Source organism: Octopus sinensis, linkage group LG18 (genome assembly GCF_006345805.1).
Source record: "Octopus sinensis linkage group LG18, ASM634580v1, whole genome shotgun sequence".
NCBI classification, from domain to species: domain Eukaryota; kingdom Metazoa; phylum Mollusca; class Cephalopoda; order Octopoda; family Octopodidae; genus Octopus; species Octopus sinensis.
Window position 1 is genome coordinate 23,901,114 of NC_043014.1, and position 23,271 is coordinate 23,924,384.

The 23,271-nt window shown below is 39.0% G+C and overlaps 1 protein-coding gene and 1 long non-coding RNA gene across 2 annotated transcripts; one reads left to right on the plus strand and one right to left on the minus strand.

Annotated features, from left to right (window-relative positions):
* Nucleotides 1–558: 558 nt before the first annotated feature.
* Nucleotides 559–3,147, minus strand: LOC115221744 (zinc finger protein 502-like). The gene has a single exon (XM_029791960.2). It carries the CDS (start codon nucleotides 2,816–2,818, stop codon nucleotides 581–583), a length of 2,238 nt encoding a protein of 745 aa, XP_029647820.1. The 5' UTR covers nucleotides 2,819–3,147; the 3' UTR covers nucleotides 559–580.
* Nucleotides 3,148–4,389: 1,242 nt separating this feature from the next.
* On the plus strand, nucleotides 4,390–21,298 carry LOC118766922. The gene is made up of 3 exons (XR_005002829.1): nucleotides 4,390–4,407; nucleotides 17,621–17,625; nucleotides 20,937–21,298. It is a non-coding gene; the product is annotated as an uncharacterized LOC118766922 (long non-coding RNA).
* Nucleotides 21,299–23,271: the final 1,973 nt, after the last annotated feature.

Here is a 23,271-nt window from a genome sequence, read left to right on the forward strand (position 1 = left end):
CTCAAAAAGTTTGAGTTGTTCTTTTTCAACTTATTTTTTCTCATATATATATGTATATATATTATATACATACATATCTGTGTGTATGTATATGTGTGTGTGTGTGTGTGTGTGTATGTATGTGTGTGCGTTTTCTAATAGAGTCCCTGAAAGCCTCTCATATATAAATACATGTGCATGACTGTTGATATTCTATGCTTGTCTCCACATGATGGTGGTTATATTCCTTATTAACCTTATGACCAAGTTATCCTGCACTTTCAAAGAGCTGTAGAATAAAAATCTTTTACTTGGAAAACAGCTAAGTGTTGATGAGAGGGAGAGCATCCAGCTCCTCAATCTAACCTAAGCTACCATGAAAAAAATGGGACATTAAATGAAAGAATAAAGTATAAAATAAGTTTGCCTCTGTGTGTGTATACGCATATATAAATATATAATAAATTTATTTATGCATATATACATATAAATATATATATATATATGTGTGTTTATATATACACACCTCATATTTACCACACAGGTAAAAAGAAATACAGATAAATAAACAAATATATAACAATGGGAGTCAGGTAATTCATTACACATACTGAATAGGATAACTTATTTCTGTAAAACCATCACTATTGACTCTTGTAATAGCAAATGGTACAGGGATGTCATCTGAAGCTGTAATGACAATTTGTGTTGTTGTTGGAGGAATTGTGTTTTCTTCTTTTGTGCTATTTTCTTCTGCTTCTTCTCCATATGATTCAGTAAACAGTCCATTGTTGTTACTAATCTGGTAATCAGAAATTCGATGTTTTTTGTTTGGCCTTTCCCCAATGCCATGCTGTTTTAATAAGTGTTCTTTGAGTTTGTCATACCGTGTTGACGTGAATGAGCAATGGTCACACTTGTATGGCCGATCGTTTGAATGAAGCAACATGTGCCGTTTCATGTTTTTTATGAGTGAGAAACTTTGGTTGCACACCCGACAAATATGTGGTTTTTCATGAGTGTGTGTCAACATATGATACTTGAGATTTTGTCTCTTTAATGCTTGAAATATACAACCTTGAACAGTGCACTTGAACGTTTCCCCTGTGTGTATAAGATGATGAGCCTTAAGCTGACTTTTATGTGCAGTTGCAAAACCACAAACATCACACAAATGGTCCTTAGTATTGCTATGTACCACCATATGACTTTTGAGAGCATGCTTCCATTTGAAACCTGCAAAACATTTTGGACATACAAATGGTTTGTCTTCTGAATGCTTAGGTGCATGCAAATTGAGTTGAGTTTTTGTTTTAAATTTCATATCACACAGGCAACAGAAATATGGATGTTCCCCACTATGTCGAGATAAGTGTAATGTAAGTTCTTCAGCATTAGTAGCTTTATAATCACAATAACTGCATTGAAGTTCAGCATGTAAATGGCTTCGGTTATGATCTGTAAGAGATTTCAATTTGTTGGCTTTATAATCACATTTATCACAACCATATTTACCTTCCAAGTGTATTTTTTGATGTCTTTTAAAATGATAGAAACTATAGGTACTATACAGGCAGTCATCACAGACGTATACTTCAAAATTTACATTATTTACCTTACCAAGCTTCTTACACTTACCATTACCACCATCACCACTACTACTGTCGTTATTGTTGGCAGAATTTTGATTGTTATTTGAAGAACTGTGTAGACGTGATCTCGTTTTACCCTTGTTTCTGTAAATGGATCGACTACGCGTGTGTTTCTTGCTGAGTCGTATTCGAAGACTTGAACGTACAGCTCCTGGACATTGAGATAGCGATTTTTCTTCAAGTTCAATCTGTGCTTCAGGTTCCGTGTCAGGCTTACCTGTCTCCACTGAATCTTCCGTTTTATCACCTTCAATTGTGGAACTTAAATTTTGAATTTCTGAATTTGAAACTGAATTAATATTAGTAGCAGTAGTAATAATGGAAGTTGTGTTTGTTGAGGTAGCTGTATGCGTCACTAATGTTGATAAAGTTTCGTCCATTAAACTATCTGTGGTTATGTCTTGGATAGGTGTAGATTCTTCGAAAATTGTTTCAGCAGTACTACCTGATACTTGAAAAGGCTGACCATTAATAGTTTCACATGGCTGTACAGAGGCTGAAGAAGTCACAGTTGTGGAACTTAACACTAAACAATTGTTGGAAACTGATAAAACATTCGAGTTAGAATGAGTAAAAATATTAGTTTGAGTTGTTTGGTCTTTACTGTCACCAATTTCCTGCGGAGGTAAAGATTCGCCAACAAAATTATTAGTTATAAGATTGTCCAGTTGATAGTCGGGATCCTTCTTTATTTGCTGTGGATCTTCTTGGCTGGTATGTTTACTGTCGACAACAGTTGTTATGCCAGAAGTTTGGACACTCTGTCGGAATCTTTCACAATATTCTAAAACTCTGTCCATCTGCATGATCTTGGCTATCTCAACCACCTGAGAGAGAACGTTGAGAGAAAGCTCGATGACGCTTGTATACATAAAATCTACAACCTTCCTAACGGCCATCCCGTAGCCACTATTGGAATCACTCGCTCCATCGATGTGAATTTCAATTATTTGGGGTGCTTTCTGAGAGAAAGCGCGTGGCAAGTCTTGTCCCATGCCCAGAAAGGAAGCAAAATATGGACTAGCAGCAGCCAATACATTACTATGAGCAAAAATTTCCTCGCCACATACTTTAAATACAATGTCACAGAAACGGGATATCTTTCTTTGATCGTATAAATTTTTCATAACGTTGCTTATAAGTTTTTCGTCGACGAACTGAACCATCGGCTCTTCCTTCGACGCCATATTGAAAGGGAAAGTTAATTATGTGCGTATATGATTTTGCCAAAAGTCAGACAAATAAAGTGAGCAAAAGTGATACAAAGGTTACCTTAACTTGATATCGATGGTTTTGTATCGCTTATGAGTCCAAATTGTTATTACTGATTTTTCACAAAAATAATACAAATAATGAAAGGTCCCTGTGAACAAGTCTCCCACACAAGCTTCGGTAGGCTGACGCTACAAACGCACACTAATTGAAAGACTTATACATATTCCAAATACGGAATCATTTTCGTAAATATAAACATACTCACAACTACATCATACATAGACACACGAACATGCAGAAGGGAGGTAACTCTACTCTTTAAACGTTCAGTAGGTGTTTGATCATCTGGTTATAAGTTAAGAGAAGCGTCTAGAACGTGTGTGTTTATGTAATATAAACACACACATACATACACGCACACACATATGTAGATCGGTGTACCAATACTTGCTTACAAATCTCTATGTCTGATGTTATCCATAACTGCGTTTAAATTTGGTATTTAAAAAAAATTAAGTTAAACATGACCAGATGGTAGTTATTTTGTTTAAATTAACCTTGATCGAGCAGACCTGCTATCAGAAGCGTTCCAGTTGTAACTTTACAATCTTTTTATTTCTTTTTCCCAGTTGTAGTGAGTGTATCCAGAACTACATTTTGTTTAGAAATGCCATTGTAATTTGGGGAAAATTTGATTACTATTTCAAGTAGTTCGAAACCTGCTTTAATAGGGCAGGCATTTCATGAAAATCATTCCAGCATGATCATTTCAATTTTTTCTTGTTCAATTAAACATACTCCAGATTACCTTATCTAATGTATCCCTTGTTGAAATCAACTATTCCTTTCATTTTTCCGGCGTCGTTATACGATATACCACTTAAGTACTGAGATCTGCTTAATATTCCTCTAAGGCACCCTATATGTGAACGGAATCATAAAATAAGACAAAATGGTAGGGAGTAGTTTGATAACATTTGGCTGCTATTTCTCGCAGATGGAGTGGTTTCCTCTTGTATCAGTCCTTTATAATGGTTTCAAATTTTGGCACAAAGCCAGCAATTACGTCCTTTTGAACGGCACTTTGTAACATAATTCCTAGGTAACTAAAAAGTTTTAAACTTCGTATACTGGTAGAATGTGTTTATAAAACATCATTTTCTCTTGGCTTTATTGAGAAAATTCTATATGTTGTAAGATATTTCGTCTTTAATTTCGAGCATTTCGGCAATTTTAACCAATCGCTGACGTCCATTTAGGTAAATAACATTCTGTGCATAATGAATATGTCCCTCCTTTAAGAAACAGATTGGGTTTATTTACATTTGTGAAGAAAAAAGATACCCTTCCCCTAACCCTAACCTTAACTAACCCTAAATCTAAAATAGATTGAAATGCAATAGATCGATACTAGGGTTATAATTATGCGTGACAATTTCATACGACACCGCTACAGAAAATGGGATTTTTTTCTAGCGGTGACAAATGAAAATGTCACCCATAATTATGGCCCTAGTATCGATCTATTGCATTTCAATCTATTTTAGGGTTAGAGTTAGGGGTGGGGGAAGGGTATCTTTTTTTCTTCACAAATGTAAATAAACCCAATCTGTTTCTTAAAGGAGGGACATATTCATTATGCACAGAATGTTATTTACCTAAATGGACATCAGCGATTGGTTAAAATTGCCGAAATGCTCAAAATTAAAGACGAAATATCTTACAACATATAGAATTTTCTCAATAAAGCCAAGAGAAAATGATGTTTTATAAACACATTCTACCAGTATACGAAGTTTAAAACTTTTTAGTTACCTAGAAATTATGTTACAAAGTGCCGTTCAAAAGGAAAAGATCCTACGTCGACCCCAGTACTCAACTGGAACTTATTTTATCGACCCCGAGAGGATGAAAGGCAGAGTGGACCTTGATGGAATTTGAACTTACAACGTAAAGACAAACGAAATACCTATTTCTTTACTACCCACAGGGGGCTAAACACAGAGAGGACAAACAAGGACAGACAAACGGTTTAAGTCGATTATATCGACACCAGTGCATAGCTGGTACTTATTTAATCAACCCCAAAAGGATGAAAGGCAAAGTTGACCTCGACGGAATTTGAACTTAGAACATAGCGGCAGACGAAATACCTATTTCTTTACTACCCACAAGGGGCTAAACACAGAGGGGACAGACAAACGGATTAAGTTGATTACATCAACTCCAGTGCGTAACTGGCACTTAATTTATCAACCCTGAAAGGATGAAAGGCAAAGTCGACCTCAGCAGAATTTGAACTCAGAACGTAATGGCAGACGAAATACTGCTACGCATTTCGCCCGGCATGCTAACAATTCTGCTTGCTCGCTGCCTTAATGCATTTCTCCTTTTTAATTAGGGTGCTAACCTGTCAAAAGGACCACAGTCTACTCTGATGTGTTTTTTTTAGCATGTGTTTACAAAACAGGTTGTAGTTTGAAAGCACATACTAAAAGAATGTTTTCTAAACTTGTTGTCCATCAAAGGCGATGACAGTGTTGATCCCGGATATTCACCCTCCTCCCCCTCCAATATATTGTTTCTTATGGGAGCAGATGTGACTGACAAGACCAATTCGAGACAGGCAGATCCTGTGGTATTGAGGGTACTGAAAGTGACCCCAAACAACAGCTACAGGGTACTTATGACAATGTCTACTCTTCTCTTCATAAAGTCCCCTGCATTCAGTTTCAAAACATTCTGCTCCAGCATCTGTGGATACACAGACAGCTTAATAAACAGAGATTTTTGTACTTACTCTAAGGTTCTTGTTCCAAAAGGCTTGTTCGCTGAGTCTTCCGAAAGAGGCAGAGGCCAAGTTAATCTGATGGAGTATCTCCTCACTGAGGAATCCAGTGTTAGAGATTGTGCTTCTAAGATAGCAAACTGAATCTACTTCTTGTGGTAGAGGAGCATTATCAATAAGGATTGGCTGATGGGGAGGTAAGTACTGGAAGACTGATTGAATTTCAGTTTTTCGATGATTCACTTGAAGACAAAGATGAGAATAGGCACTGTTCATTGAGTTCATCATGTGTTGAAAAGAGGCAAGGGTATGAGATAGTGCAACTCAATCGTCAGGTTTTGATGTAGCTTTCAGGTGGCAAATGTTAAAGATGCTGCGTTCATAGTAGTACCCAATACGAAATCCATTGTCTTGGTGAACTGTCTCCTTGAAAGAAGGGGTACAGCCACCAAGTAAATGTTAAACAGCACAAGGTAAGAATGGATTCGTGTTTTAATCCCCTCCCCTCACCATGATTTCTGTCATTGCCATTGAGGACACCACTCCTGTAGAATATGGATCCCTCTCCCTGTCCAAGAGCCACTATGTTATATTTGAACTTTGATGCAACCAAAGAAGTTTTTCAATGAAGTTGATCTGAGAAAGATCAAATAAAGTTCTGACATTCCAGGAAGCAATTGACAGTTTTTTAAAGTTTCAACTGCATTAGAAGGGTGAACTGTCTGTGCAAAGATTTGTTTGCAGTGATGAAAAGAGTACACAATCTTCCATGGCACAACTTGACTTATCTGTGACTGGTTCAGTGACAAGGAAAATATCCAGGACAGCTGTGATCAGGGACAAGCTGCATCAACAGTATGTAGTGGAGTGCCTTTACAGCCAACCCACTCACCTTTGTCCTATTGTAGTTAATAGTTAATAGCAGCACAAAACATATGACTTGCGACCTAATGTTGGACAGACACAGAGGGTGTGTGACTGGAGTAGCCACCAGATGCTGGAACAAATGCTGTTCTGGATTTGACAAAAGAGAAAAGATAAGGCAGGGTTTAGTCAACATGTTAGTTAACCCATAGCTGGAACCCTAACATGTGCTACTACTCTGGATCAGTCGTATATATATATATATTGAAATTATAGGAAATTTCTTAGAACATGAATTTATAAAAATATTTCCAGACAGTTTTTTTTTAATATTGCTTTCTTTTAGTACTTTTAGTAATTGCTACTTACCTAATTGATAATCAGCTTTCTCCATTATAGTATCATCATCATTACCTTAACCTGATGATGATGATGATACTATAATGGAGAAAGCTGATTATCAATTAGGTATGTAGCAATCACTAAAAGTACTAAAAGAAAGTAATATTAAAAACTTGACTGTCTGGAAATATTTTTTATAAATTCATGTTCTAAGAAATTTCCTATAATTTCAATTTCTGAAGTTTATTGAATTTTTTAAACTCCAAATTCTCACAAATTTAAATACTCATTGCATTCACTGCATCCAATTCTTCATAAATTTAAATATTCATTGCATTCACTGCGGAGTAAATTTTAATGTTTCATAATAAACACTATTTTACTTTTTTATTTCCAACAGTCTCTCATTCTCGCTCGCCTCTATTTTCATTAATGATAATTTAATAAAAGCTTTATAACTTTGACACGAGACACAATTTCAGGAATATTATCAGTTTACAGAGTTTGTTAAATGAATATTTTTGATAAAATGAAAATTTTTTAATATACACCGTCTGTCATTGACATCCAAACATTTATTAAGAAAATATGTCTTCATCATCTCTGTTCTGTTGTCGGTTCCTTCGGCTGTCACATTATCTTCGATGCTCTAATTCTTTCGTCGGCAATCGCTTCAAGTCATTATTGCAATTCACTCCTGGGATCCGTACTTCTTCACAACTTCAAGGAACTCCTGCCAACCTTAAGAGAGCAACTAATTTTGATAAACGCATTTTGGTTTGGCATAAGAAATATAAATCTGTTGAAGATGTCCCCGAATACATTTCGATATCAGTGATCAACAAAGCCAAAGACTTAAGCCGTGTCTATGTCAGCCTCTGCATGGTTGCTGTCACCATTGTCCTTTGCATCATTGTGATGTACAGCGGGAGACAGGCTGCAAAACGGGGTGAAGGAGTGTCAAAGACCAACATGGAGTGGCACCGCCAATATAATAAAGAAAAGAATGGAGATGACACCAAGAACTAAGACATATTGCTTCTTCCTCTTCTTCTCTCTCTCTCTCTCTCATACACACAGACTCTGCACACAGTTTCATGTAGAGGCATGTATACACAAACAAGCACATGCCCTTACATATACACATTAACACCTACACACTCACATAAACCACCCCACTGACAATCAATATGGACTAACACACCCACAAATACATGCACACACACACCCACAAATACATGCACACACGCATGCATGCACGTGCATACTTAATCATGCAAACACGTTTTCATTCTTGTTCCCCAAACAACCTTGCATATATACACCTAAACGGATGCTTCTTCTTCCTCCCACCACACACACACACAAAGGCTGTGTCCCATACACATATATATATATCACATGATCATGTGATTGAGCAGACTGTTGAATGCTGTTATACATCGCTAGTCACAATGCACTTTGCATCATCTTAGCTTTCTAATGAGGCCACCCTACTGACTAAGTCAGCAGGCCAAAATACATACATATACATATATATATATATATATATATATATATATATATATATATATACACACACACACATACATACATATGCATACATACAGGAGGAGCCAAAAGTCATGCACAAAATTCAATATGTTCTAGAATTGTCTATGACATGTTTCAGTTTTTCTAAAATTGAATAAAACAATATTGAACACATACGTACTTCTACACGTTGAACAAAATGAATAATAATAATAATAAAAATAATAATAATAATAACTACACTCACGGAGTGGTTGGCATTAGGAAGGGCATCCAGCTGTAGAAACACTGCCAGATCAGACTGGTCCTGGTGCAGCCTTCTGGCTTCCCAGACCCCAGTTGAACCGTCCAACCCATGCTAGCATGGAAAGCGGATGCTAAATGATGATGATGATGATGATGATACCAGTATAATTTTTAAGTGATTTTGTGTTGAATAAATGCATGTTATTACATAAAATAGTTGTATAACTTGGATATGAGGCATAATTTCAAGAATATTATCAGTTTCTGGAGTTTGTTAAATAAATATTTTTGATAAAATGAAAATTCTTTAATATACCAGTATAATTTTTTTTTTAAATGAAGAAGTCATTTTGTTGGTATGGCTACTTGGAATGCTATAAGCCTAACAATAACTATGTGACTGCTGCTATTTCTAGCACACTAAACAAGATAGTTTTTATCAAGCTTTTATTTATATATTATATGCGACTGAAAAAGAAAATTTAGCAGCAAATGCACAATGGCAGAGCGAAAGGTGGGCAGCTGAATCAGGTGAAACCAGGGAAAAGCAACTGAAACAGATGTCTGAATATGTACAGAGTTGTAGACATGATTCTGTTTCCTCTACACATGACCGACTGGTTAGGGTATCTTCAGAGGAGAATATTCTACTTCAAACTAAAGGTATCAGATCACAAATTGTTGATGCAACACTAAAGAGGTCTTTTCTTTGCAATCATGTGGAAGTAGTGGATTTGACAACCAATCTAAGACTTCTTACAGAAGGTCATTCTGATGAAAGAGAGTTTGCTAATTACCTTCTTGATGTAGGAAATGGCAACATTTCTGTTGAACAAAACCTAGGTGGATTCAAAATCAAACTACCCAATGACCTTTGTCTTGAAAGTGGAACTCTTTCAGATCTATGTGATTTTGTATATGCTGACCTCAAAAATAACTTCACAAACCCTGTGTGGCCAGCAAATAGAATCATTGTTACTCCTACAAATGAAGCAGCACAATTTGTAGATGATTCTCTGTTGACCAGGATCCCTGGGTAGCTAAAAACATACAGAAGCTCAGATACAGCTGATAATGAAACTCTGTACCCAATCAAGTTTATCAACAAAGTTTATCAGAGTTTCTACCATACATTCTCAAAATGAAGAAAAAATGATGCATAATGTGTCTGAGAAATTTAGATGCTACTAATGGACATAGCAATGGCACATGCAACATCATTGTCAGTTTACATGATCATGTTATTGAGGCCAAGGTTGCTTCTGGTCCTTATGCAGGATCAACTCTGCTAATCCCAAGAATACCATACATATCTCAAGAAATGGAATTTCCATTCACATTTATATGCAAACTATTTCCTTGGAATATATCTTCCGACAGAATTCTTCTCACATGGTCGGCTGTATGTTGCATTATCTAGAGTTTGAAAGAAGGCTAATGTAAAAATATTGTCTGAGAGAAATGGAAACAGTATGATTACTGACAATTACTACTTTAAAGCAAAATACGCTTCTTAGCAAGTTTCAGTAAATAGAATTAACACAAATTATATGTAAAGTAACATATATTTATGTGGAATAAAATTGTTTTGGCATATTTCAACACATGCCAAATGAATGATATCGTTATATTAGATCATTTTAAATTTGGGTATATTTGAAAAAGTAAAGAAACACCATTCCCATGTATTCTCACAGCACCAGACTTTTGTGTGTGTGTATCCCTCCATCCATTAAGCTATCTATCTATCTATCTGTCTATCTATCTATCTATATCTATCTATCTATCTATCTATCTATCTATCTATCTATCTATCTATCTATCTATCTATCTGTCTATCTATTTATCTATCTAACTATGCACACCTATGCAAGTTCTACCAATTATTAATGATATATATAAATATATATAACAGATTGACTCTTTAAAAAAGAGAGATTATGACTGTGATAAAGTAATAAAAGCAATATTTACTAAGCAAGTAAATAATTGTGGAGGCACATGGCCTAGTGGTTAGAGCAGCAGACTCACGGTCAAGGGATCGCAGGTTTGAATCTTAGACTGGGTGATGTGTGTGTTTAAGAGTGAAACACCTAAGCTCCATGCAGCTCAAGCAGAAGATAATGGCGAACTTCTGCTGACACTTTCGTCACAACTTTCTCTCACTCTTTCCTCCTGCATCTTGCAGCTCACCTGCAGCGGACCAGTGTCCCATCCAGGTGGGGAACCTATACGCCAAAGAAACCGGGAAACTGGCCCCAATGAGCCAGACATGGTTCAAGAAGGAACAAACAAGTAAATAATCTACCTATATAAAAGGGGAAAAAAACATGACACTTTGGCTTTGGTAAGGATTCAATGGCACTAGACGTGCTAGGATCGAGCTGAAAATTGACAGGGATACTAAATGTGTGGTGATGATCCGACCTGCGATGGTTAAAACTCGCGAGCTATAAAGATGTGGTTGCTATGGCAAAGAGGGTGAAAATTGACAAGTGTTTGTTTTTTCTCTCTAATGGTTATCACCCTTTCTTCTTCCATCTCTCTCTTTCCTCCTTCCCTCCTCTTTATCTCTATAACGGCTTTTCACAGCTTCTACTCACTCTCTTTCCCTCCCCGTATTCGCTGTTTCTCTGTCGCCCTCTCTACCCCAGCCTCTCTCTCTCTCTCTGACAAACTTTTCTAATGGAATCTCCCTGCTGACATACATAACCCCTCTCTCCTTTTCTTTGTTACTCACATTTTCACTGTAACAAGTGAATAACAAAATTTCAGTTAACTCTCTCGCCCATATCGCACACCCCATCAAACATACACACACACACGCTCTCTCTCTCTCTCTCTCTCTCTCTCACACACGCTTTCTCTCTCTCTCTCTCTCTCTCTCTCTCACACACACACACACACACACTCTCTCTCTCTCTCTCTTTCTTCCTCCCTTACACTCACATAGCTTGACAAGTACGGAAGAGATCAATCACTTCATGACTTCAAAAGATCCGCTTTCCACCCCTCCAGAGATATAAATACAAACCATCTCGTGCTGACTGCAAAGATCCGCCAAATTAGCCAGAAACACACACACACATCCACACACGCATACACACACGCGCGCACGTCCATTTCATATATCTTTCAATTTCTGCTCTCTCATTACTCAGATGTCTAATACAATAGCTCTAACTTACTGTTGCGGAACCCCGAAAGTTGTTACGGAATTCCACCTGCCGTCGCTCAAACTCGAACCCGGGATCCCAACAAGTCGAGCGACGACGATTGACCAGGCTCGATCGATCGGCGAATTCGCCACGGAACTCAGAGAGGAGAGAGACAACAACAACAACAACAGCAGCAGGAAGAGACACAGAGGCAATCGGCTTACATTTAACCTACTAGTTTATATGACTATTACAACAAATACAATGTGATACATCAGGTAAATCAAGGTAAGTACAAGCAACAGAATCAACAGCATGCAGATGCAATATAACAACAGCATTTAAAGAAAATAACAAAGAAACAGGTATACAACAGATCGAAGCATTTAAACATGCAGATACAATATACACGTCGAATCAAACAAATCAATACATTATACAATGTTCATAGACAAATAATTCACGTTACAATTAACGTACACATTAACGATACAGTTCATAGTTCTTTTCTTGTCTTTTTCCTTCTTTTTTGTAACACGTATCAATACAATTCACATTGTTCCTTATGACACATCAACAAGTCCTTTACTCACTTCTGTAACAGTTCGTTATAATCTCTTTACATAATTCACATATCAACATACAATTAAACACATACCGTACAACAGCCAATGCCTCACACTGTAGTCCATCTCTATTAGCTGTTTAATCCTATGTGTACATCCTCCTCAACCCCTCATCCTCTCACTGTCTCCTGTCGTTCTCAACACTGTCCTGTCACTACCTCGCCTGTCATCTCTCATGACTGTGTGTCTGTCTTTCTCTGCGCTTCCTTCTGGCATGTTACTACCCCAATCTCTCGGCTGGAACTGTCAACTGCCTTTTCATCTCTCACAGCAGAAACAACTTGCTCTGTCCTCGGCTTCCGGCCGACTGTGTTTACAGCTCAAAGTTCCTCCTTTTAAGGGGTGTTTACAACGAACTTTCCTTGACCGGCACAAGGCCAAAGGTCCCCTAAAAGCTCATTACTCCTTCGTGAATCCGACAGAACAATCGGTTTATCCCAAAGTAGGTCGCAACCAACTGTCCTTAAGTTGAACTCACAACATTACTTTTTCTTCTCAAAAAAAGGTACGTGTCTATTTTTTCTATAAGCGTATAACAATGACTTCTCCCATACTTCTCCACTTTACTTTTGGCTGCAATTTCTACCAGGTCTACCTACCATGTAGACATCTGAACTTCATTTTCATTCACAGATTTCACATAATCTTTTCCATAAATCAACTATCGTAAAAATTTTCTACTATGATCTCACATTTTCTATGTATGTGTATATACCTTAAAAGACGTGATTAGACAGAGGTCCAATAGAATAGTTCTCAGAAATAGACTACGTACAAATTCTTTCTTCACAACTCCTGAAGCTGTTTTCTGCGAAGATATTTTCACTTCACTCACTCTATCTCAACCTCTTTCTCTCTCACATACACACGCGCGAGCACGCACGCCACACACACATATACACACACACGTCCATTTCACATATCTTCTTTCAATTTCTGTCATCTGCAAATAAAAATTTTATGGATAGAACTGCTTACAAAAATAGGGATTAATGTATAATTTCTTTCTATGTTCATAATTAAATAAATGTTTTAATGATTAGACAGAGGTCCAATACAATCGCTCTCAGAAACAGACTATGTACAAATTCTTTCTTCACAACTCCTGAAGCTGTTTTTTGATGGGGGTGGGGGAGACATTTTCATACAGCTGGAGGCTCCAATCGAAACAGGGGAGCCGAAGTGATAAGGTTGAGAAATGTTGTTACAGATTATGCCTAACTGAAAGCGATCACAGTCACATCATTCAAACAGACCGGGTGAAACCGGGCTTATCTCTATATATAAAACTGAGAATGTGTGTCTGTCTGTGCGAATCCCTAAAACTAGAGAACTACACAACCAATTTCATTCAAATTTTACACATGACCTCCTTAGGGCCCGAGCGAGCCCACAGCAGTATCATATCCACAACACTGGTTGCATACATATATACACCCATGCACACATACACACACAGACACACCCACATCACCCACACACATACATAAGTGCAGGTGTGGCTGTGTGGTAACTAACTTGGTTCCAAAACACATGGTCCTCAGTTCAGTCCCACTGAGTGGTAATTTGGCATGTGTTTTCTGCTATATCTGTCTGTGTGAATCCCTAAAACTTGAGAACTACACAACCGATTTCATTCAAATTTACAATGTAAAATTTTAAATTTTTTTAAATTCCAATTCTAAAGGGTCGAAACAAACCCGAGCAACGCCGGGCGATACGGGTAGTCTACCTATATAAAAGAGGGAAAAAAACTTAACACTTTGGCTTTGGTAAGGATTCAATGGCACTAGACGTGCTAGGATCGAGCTGAAAATTGGCAGGGGTACTAAATGCGTGGTGATGATCCGACCTGCGGTGATTAAAATTTGCAAGTTATAAAGATGTGGTTGCTATGTCACAGACATTCCTCCCGAAATAGATGTGGACTTTGTCACAGCAGCGATTCTCTTAGGCAAAGAGGAAAAAATTGCCATTCTTCAGTCTAAGAGATATCGCCACATGAACTGGTATGGACAAGACTTAGAGCTTGTGATCCAAGCAAACCACTCGGACTTGGAAAAATTGCCCAGCTCCCTCACCATTGGAGATAATACCAGCATGATGGTAATAGTCGAGGAAAGAAAGCCTAGGTGTTATAAATGTGGCGAGAAAGGCCACATAAGGTCGAGCTGCAAGAAGACAGCCAAAGAAAATACTGCAGAGGCAAGCACGACGCCGAAAACAACAACTACACCGCTAGAAATAGCAGCCACGTCGCGCACCCCAATTGCCGAAGTTCAGCCGACAACGGGAGAAAACAACAACAACAACATCCAGGAGTGGGTCACCATAGAACCTTCAAAAAGAAGACGGAAACGGAAAAATCCACCCTCTTCGGATACACAGGACTATACTCCGAGACAGACAAGCATACCCACACCCACAAATACAGTCGCAAACACACACGTAGCCAAAAAAACACACACACACCTACCACAAGCACACACACACCTATAAACACCCACGCTTCTACAAGCACACCCACACCCACAAACACCCCCTCCACAATCGCCTAACAAAAAAAAAGAAACACCCTCACGGCGATAAATAAAAACAATAACCCATTAAGAGAAAAAATTATTTTAATGAAATCGGCGAAAAAATATATCGTAACAGATATAAATAGTACTATTTCTGAAAATGTCGAATTTTATACAATAGATAACGCTGATTATTTTGAAATAAAAAGATCTTTTGCGGAGGACGTCTGCCCGTTACAGATGAACTTTTCGAGCCATCTGTACAGGCAATTCGCAAAAAAACTGACCTCGCGAAACACAACACTCACAGACAGAAAAGAGGAGGGTGAAACTACACCCTTCCATTAAAACAGTAAGTTTTAAACTTTCGACTAATTTTTCACATTCTCGTTTCAACTCGGTTGTATAAATATTCGCGGCCTGGGGTCGTATTGGAAGCATGGCTACCTCCTTAACGACCTTAGGTCGCATCGTTTGGATGTAGTGGTAATTACCGAATCCAGACTGAGTGGGCTGCAGGCCTTTACGCCCCTTCTAAACGGCTACGAGAAATACGTTTCTCCTTGTCGACCTGGAGGGGGCGGAGGAGTGGCAGTGCTGGTCAGGAAAAACCTGGATTTAGAGATTAGAACTGTCTTTATAGATCCGGAAGGCAGGTTGGTCGTTTTGGATGTGACGCACAGCAGTGGTAAAGTGTTCAGGCTGGTCGCTGTCTATGCTCCCTGCGAAGGAAAAGCCGGGCAGAAAGAGTATTTCAAAAGCCTAGAGAATTTTCTTGGCACGTCGAACACGTTAGTATTGCTAGGTGACTTCAACATAAGTAGATTATGTTGGCTCGAGAAAGAATAGGAGGGGATTACTTCACCTCAACGATATGCTAAGTCGTTTCGAATTGGCAGATAGATTCAGACTGGACCACCCAGACACTCCAGCGTGGACCTGGGCAAGAAACGACGGGTCGTCCAGATCTTACATTGATAGAATCATAACTAGAAGGAAACAACTCAACCATTCCATCCTTGACGGGCCCAAATGGTCGATTAGTAAACGAACCCGAGGAGATGTGCAAGGTGTTTCATGATCATTTCGCCCAGCTATTCGGGAGGAGCGGCGAGCTGGAGTGCGGGGAGAAGCTCGCAGACTTCCTAGCCGGTTCGCCGCGTCTATCGTGGCCGGACGCGGAATCTTGTGAGGCGCCGATCACAGCCAAAGAAGTCGAGGATATGTTGGCAGACTGCGGCGGGGACAAATCGCCGGGACTCGATGGTCTGCCTTACGAACTCTATAGTAGCATGCCAGACTTGTTTGGGCACCTATTTGCATGCTGTACACCAACTGGCAGCAGAACGGGAGAATTCCTAAGTCTGTGAGCCGAGGGGTGGTAGCGCTGTTAAGAAAGGACCCAAACAAGGGGTATTTAATTGATAATTTTAGGCCCATCACTCTGCTTAACGCAGAGTTGAAGATTTTGGCCAAGGTTTTAGCAAAAAGGTTGGCGCGGGTCGTGGGTGAACTTGTTGGCGAGGCGCAAACTTGCGCCATCCCTGGAAGGACCATCCACAACAATCTCCACTTTCTACGCTATGCCTTAGAAAGGGTAAATAGGATTCCTGGCAAGGGTGGGGCTATGGTCCACTTGGACCAATCGAAAGCGTTTGATAGGGTGGATCATCAGTATCTGGCGGCGGTCCTCGCGGCGGCTGGCTTCGGCCCGACCTTCCGCGGATGGATCATCGCTTTATACAGCAACATCGAATCGGTAGTTCGGGTAAATGGTTTCCTTTCGGAGCCGTTCAGCATTGAACGTTCGGTACGTCAAGGGTGTCCTCTCTCCCCGCTTCTCTACGTTTTGGCCCTCGAGCCGTTGCTGAGGAGGTTGGAAACTATGAGAGGCACTCCGCAAGATCTAGGGTGCGGAAAGTCAGCTTCGGCGTATGCGGACGACATCACCGTCATCGTTTCCTGAGTCGAGCACCTACAGTGGGTGGGTGAGGCCTTAAGGGACTACGAAGCGGTGGCAGGAGCGAAAGTCAACCGGGATAAATCGGTCGGCTTGCAACTCGGCACCTGGAGGGGCAAGTCGATGTCTTCCGACAGCGTCGTAGGACGTTGGACGGAAGGACCGGTGAAAATGCTTGGAATCTGGTTAGGTCCAGATCTCCAGATAGAGAAGAACTGGAGCGAGGTGGCGAGAAAGGTGGCTCTCCTAACTCAGACATGGTCTGAGCGGAAGCTGTCCCTGAAAGGGAGGGCGGAGGTTGCAGAGGTGTTTATCGCCTCTGTAATCACTTACCGCCTGACCGTCGTGCCTTGCCCCGATTCGTGGCTGAACAAACTGGAACGCATGCTCTTTCGCTTTTTTTGGAGGGGCAGCAGACCTCTTTTAAGGCGCTCTATTTTCTGCCAAAAGCCGCTGAAGGGCCCGTTAGGGATGCCGTGGCTAAAAATGCGCAGACATGCGTTCAGGCTTAGGCACCTCTGGATTTACCTGGACGGTGAGCAGGTGTGGTTTCCGTTCGTCAAGTTGTTATTTCCACAGTTCACATCGTTTAACGAACTGAACCCATGGATCAAGTGTAGACCGAGGTTGGGCATGTGGAATGCAGAGTGCTATCAGGCACTCGTGCTTCTCTCCCAGTCGGGCAACGCCGGTGTCGGGGGTACTACCTCGTTCTTCTATAGAGGGATAGTAGAGTTTAAGTGTGACGACGTCCTAGGAGAAACTCTGGGCTTCGACGAAAATCAACTGGCCAGCCTGTTCCAAAGAACATTCGGTCCCTGGCCTGGCAATGTTACAGAGGAGCTTTACCGGTTCGAGATAAGCTCTTTAGACATGGGTGTGCACCTTCGCCGGTTTGTGCAAGATGTGAGAGGGACAGTGAAACTGTCCTGCACGCGATTGTGCAATGCCCCAAGGTGACTGAACTCTGTGCTTATGTCGAACACCTGCTGTCGCATTCGAGAAGAGTACAACTGTCGAGCAAATCTGTAATGAAGATAGTTCCGCCGACCTCCCTGAATAGGGAGGAGCGAGCCTGTTTTCTCTCGGTAGTTGCTATGGCGAAAGAAGTAGTGTGGAAGACGAGAGTAAAAGGAATTGCAACAGGCATGTTTATCTCCAGTCTCGAGCTAATCGACTTTTTCGTTTTCCACATGAAACGGAAAATAAGGCTGGAGAAGAAATGCCTGTCGCAAAGTATGTTTCGTAAAAGATGGAAGTCTATAGCAAGTATGTTGCGAGTGAAAGAACCTGTTTAATCAAGAATGTGAAAAAGGAGAAAGCAAAGTCTTCAGTGTGAGTATGTGGTTTGTGGGGTCAACCACGTCCTCCGCTTCATTTTTTGTTATTCACTCATTATCGTTTATTCATATGTTTCGTCTAATTCGATACCCTGACCCCAACGTTTGTTTTGTCCCCTCTTTTTCTCAACCTTATGGTGAATAAAGAAATACACACTCTCTCTCTCTGTACGTCTGTCTGCATTTTCTCTCTGTTTCTCTTTCTCCCACCACCTTTCTCACTGTACTTCAGCCTCTATCTATAGAACGAAAGCGTGACAGTAGCAACAGTTTAAATATTCCCGTCTTTTAGAACGTTGACATATTATCGCCCACCACCATCGCACAATCATAACAGATATTATTAATCAGATATATATAGTGGGTTAATTTATATATATATATATATGTGTATATAAATATATATATAATGTGTATACATATATATCTTTACATATGGGGTTGAGGGGAAAATGGGATCTTTTGATCTTGATTGGAAGATTTGATGTGCGTGAGAGAGAGAGAGAGAGAGAGTGTGTGTGTGAGAGAGAGAGAGAATGTGTGTGTGTGTTTGATGGGGTGTGCGAGATACACACACACAAGCGGAACGCCAACTTCAAAAGAACTTCGCGCTCTATCTGTCTGGCTTTTATGATACCCTTCCCCCCAACCCACAGAAATAATAGAATAAAAAAATTACGGAAAGTGACGATCTTATGTAAACAATCGCACGTGGTCCAGTGACTAATCATTTAGTAATATTTCTAAGTGAAAGTGATTTCAAAAATGTAAGTTGTTTGTACAATAAGTATTTATATTTTAGTTTTCTTTAAACAGACAATATTTCAATGGCTTTCAAAAATTATTTTCAATGAATACCATTACAAAAATTCTTTTTGGCGTAAATATTTCGTAAAAGACCTGTTCGTAACCTCAGTGTGAAATTTTTTTGCATAGGTTTTTTTTCCGAGTGCATTCAACGTATCTCACTTCCAAATAATTGGCTGCTATTTCTAGCACGCCCCGCTACCACGTAACCGCTATTTGCGATAAAGGACCCGAAATACCTATTATGTGGTAGCAGGGCGTGCAAGAAATAGCTGCTAAATCTTTCCTTTTCTGGGGAAAGGAGCTGCTTACTCGTGGTTTCTAAGTCACAATCGTTGAAAGCATGCAAAATAATCTGGAAAAAGAAGAAAAAAACCTACGAAACAAAACTCTGTTGCTGGGAAACTCAGACTTTTCCGGTGACACAACGGGTTACGAGTAGTCTATATATAAAGCTGAAGTTGTCTGTGTATGGCAGGGTTGGTAGCCTTCAACTAACACTATCTCCTCCGAGACCCTGCGGCGCAAGTTGACCAAAATTGAGAGTATGATAGAAGGCTTGCTCTTCCTTCCGTAGAAGAAAAAATTCAAATCGGACCATGTTAACACCAAAAATTATTTACATCAAAAAGGCAGTGGCCCGGGAACAAAATTTGCTTAGGGGGTGCAAACTCAGTTCTAAAATTTGGCACTACTGGAGAAGTATGGGTCCGAGTTCTGGGAGTGTGCATGTCACAAATTTGCGCATGCGAGCGCGTTTAGTCGTAAGTAATCGATTTTAGCATACAGGTAAACAACGAGACGCGCGCTACTTGCTGTAAATGGAGGGTGGGTTATCCATCTAATACAAGAAGAAAATTGCAGATAAATTTAATAAAAACATGAAAAATAACAAAATGATATTTCATTGAAAAGTAAAACATTCTGAAAGATAGTTCAGAATGTTTTCAAAACATTCATCTCCAGCTTTTCCCATATTTTATTAAGGGTTAGGGGTTAGGGTTAGGGTATCTTTTCCTTTTGAACGGCATATGTCAACACAATTTCTAGTTAACTAAACACTTTTAAACTTCGTATACTGGTAGAATGTGTTTATAAAACATCATTTTTCTTGGCTTTATTGAAAAAATTTTATAGTTTGTAAGATATTTCCACTTTAAAATCGAGCATTTCGGCAATTTTAACCAATCGCTCAACTCCATTTGGGGTGAAAACATTCCGTGCTGTATGAATATGTCTCCCCTTTAAGAAACAGATTGGGTTTATTTACATTTGCGAAGAAAAAAAGATACCCTTCCCCCACCCCTAACTCTAACCCTAAAACAGATTGAAATGCAATAGATCGATACTAGGGTTATAATTATGGGTGACAATTTCATACGACACCGCTACGGAAAATGGGATTTTTTTCTAGCGGTGTCAAATGAAAATGTCACCCATAATTATAACTCTAGTATCGATCTATTGTATTTTAATCTGTTTTAGGGTTAGGGTTAGTTAGAGTTAGGGTTAGGGGTTGGGGAAGGGTATCTTTTTTTTCTTCGCAAATGTAAATAAACCCAATCTGTTTCTTAAAGGAGGGACATATTCATACAGCACGGAATGTTATTTACCTAAATGGACGTCAGCGATTGGTTAAAATTGCCGAAATGCTCGATTTTAAAGTGGAAATATCTTACAAACTATAGAAATTTCTCAATAAAGCCAAGAAAAAATTATGTTTTATAAACACATTCTACCAGTATACGAAGTTTAAAAGTGTTTAGTTAACTAGAAATTGTGTTGAAACTGCCGTTTAAAAGGAAAAGATCCGGGTTAGGGTTTAGGGTTAGGTTGAGAGTTAGAGTTTAGGGGTTTTTTTTTGTTTTTATGACCGGGTCAAACGCTTAAGTTTGATCGTCTAGGGTTAGGGGAGATGAATGTTTTTTTCGGTATTCAATGATTATTTTTCACTTTTATGTTCAATTTATCTGCAATTTTCTTTTTGTATTACATGGATGACCCCGCTCCATTTACAAGTAGCGCGCGTCCGTGCGCTTCGTTGTTTACCTCTGTGTTAAAATCAACTAGTAGCGCACATCCGCGCGTCTCGTCGTTTGCCATGTGTGCTAAATTCGACTACTTACAACTAACGCTCGCACGCGCAAATTTGTGACATGCGCATTCTCAGAACTCAGGTCCACACTTCTGTAGTACCCAAATTTTTTACAAACAAGATGAAGTTTTCTAATTTCGGTATCAAAACAAACAAATGTTCAATAATAATAACTTTTATTATTATGAGGAATCGACTGGAAAATTAACAGGCTGACCAAATGGAATGTGACCAAATGAAGTTCATCTTTAAATATTAGAATCTTTTCTGTTTGATTTCACCTTTAGAAATTTTAAAATTAAGCGAAAATTTTCAAATTTGATGCATTGGTGTAATTTTTCGCGTTGAATCTGATGCTATTCACTTATTCCAGAAAAACTTTAGAAAACTGTGACAGAGGTTTAAAGTTTGATCATTTTTCCCTCAATCAGAGAACAGGATGTGGAAGCTGGCATTTTGTACAAGGTGACAACATTACAATGTTAAAACATTCAACGATGGAAGTTTTAATAAATTTGTGTGAAATGTTGGATAAACATACTGTTGGTTTAGTTCATGTGAACAATTCACATTTTTGAAATTGGAACAAAATTGAGGCAATTGAAAAGTGAAAATCAAACAGAAAAGATCATCTACATACTTCTTTCAGGGATTCATAGCATCGATTGCCTTGGAAAAGAAGCTATCCTCTTAGTTAAACAAGTTTTCAACAGCTGATAAGACATCATCACTATGATATTGGTTCCTAACCGAGTATTTTTTTTATATATATGTAGGGGATATAGATAATAAGATGAGGTCAAATCACTAAAGTAGGGAGGGTGGTTTAGCAGTTCAAAGCCAATCACAAACAGCAGCCATCGAAACCAATTACTTGTGCACTGGAGTATTTGTTTCGATGAAAGAAAAACATACTCCACAGTTTTCCTTGCGGTTGGCCTTGATAGCCTTTCGCAACTGCCTTAGAAAGGTGGCACAGTTACAGCACTCTCCATTGATGGTGAGAGCCTTTTGAGAGTAGTTAATAAACACGATGCTTTTTGCAATCCAAAATACTGAGGCCATCACCTTCCCTGCAGATTAAACGACCTTGATGACCTTCTTTAGAGGAGTGTCGCCACGGTTAGATTATCTCTTATTCTCTAACTCAAAATGATGAACCCAACACGTTTAAGGAAACTGGATTTGCCTCAAGCAATGTCAGATATTCTCGAAATGTCTTCAGGGAGTGTGGAGACAAGGAAATAAAGGTAGACACGATGTAGTTGACAGTGATAATAAGAGGAAGAAATGAAGATGAGTAAAGAGAGAAAAGAAGCAGATATGTGAAGAGAAAGACATATAGAAATAGATAGGGAATGTTTTGCAAACAAGAGGGGAAAGAAGCCGAGAGGAGCAGGATAGAAAATTAAGACAATATCGACCAAATGTTGACCGCTGAGTATGAACACATATTATATGTATATACATACACAGGCATAAAGAGTGAGATAGAGAAAGATTTTGAATTTCTGTGGATTACAACATGACAGATGATTAAATAGGGCAGATACAAGAAAGAAAAAAGAAGAAAGTAAAGGACCACGTTTAAGGCCACTGAATTGTAGCGAAAGAACTCTGGTCGAACAAAAACCTGAAAAACAAATAGTGAACATCAAATAAATAGTGCTTGTGTTTTTATTGGCAAAACCAGCAACATGACCTCCCATCCAATATGTTTCAAAAGACGATAGGCCATACTAGAGCACCGTCTTTTATTTGAACAAATCAATGCCAGGAATTATTTTTGTAAGCTTTGTATTTATTCTGTCGCCTCTTTTTCCGAATCGCCAAGTTACAGGGGAATAATCGCATCAACTTTAGTTATCAAGCAATGGTGGGGTGACATACAGACACACAAATACATACGTTCGTATGTATATGCGTGTGTGTGTGTGTGTGTGTGTTTGCATATGTACCTCTCTCTCTCTCTCTCTCTCTCTCTATATATATATATATATATATATATATATATATATATATTATATATATATATATATATATATATATATAATATATATATATATATATATATATATAGAGAGAGAGAGAGAGAGAGAGTTCTTTCGTCACACTTCTGTTACCTCATCAGTGGCTTTCGCTTT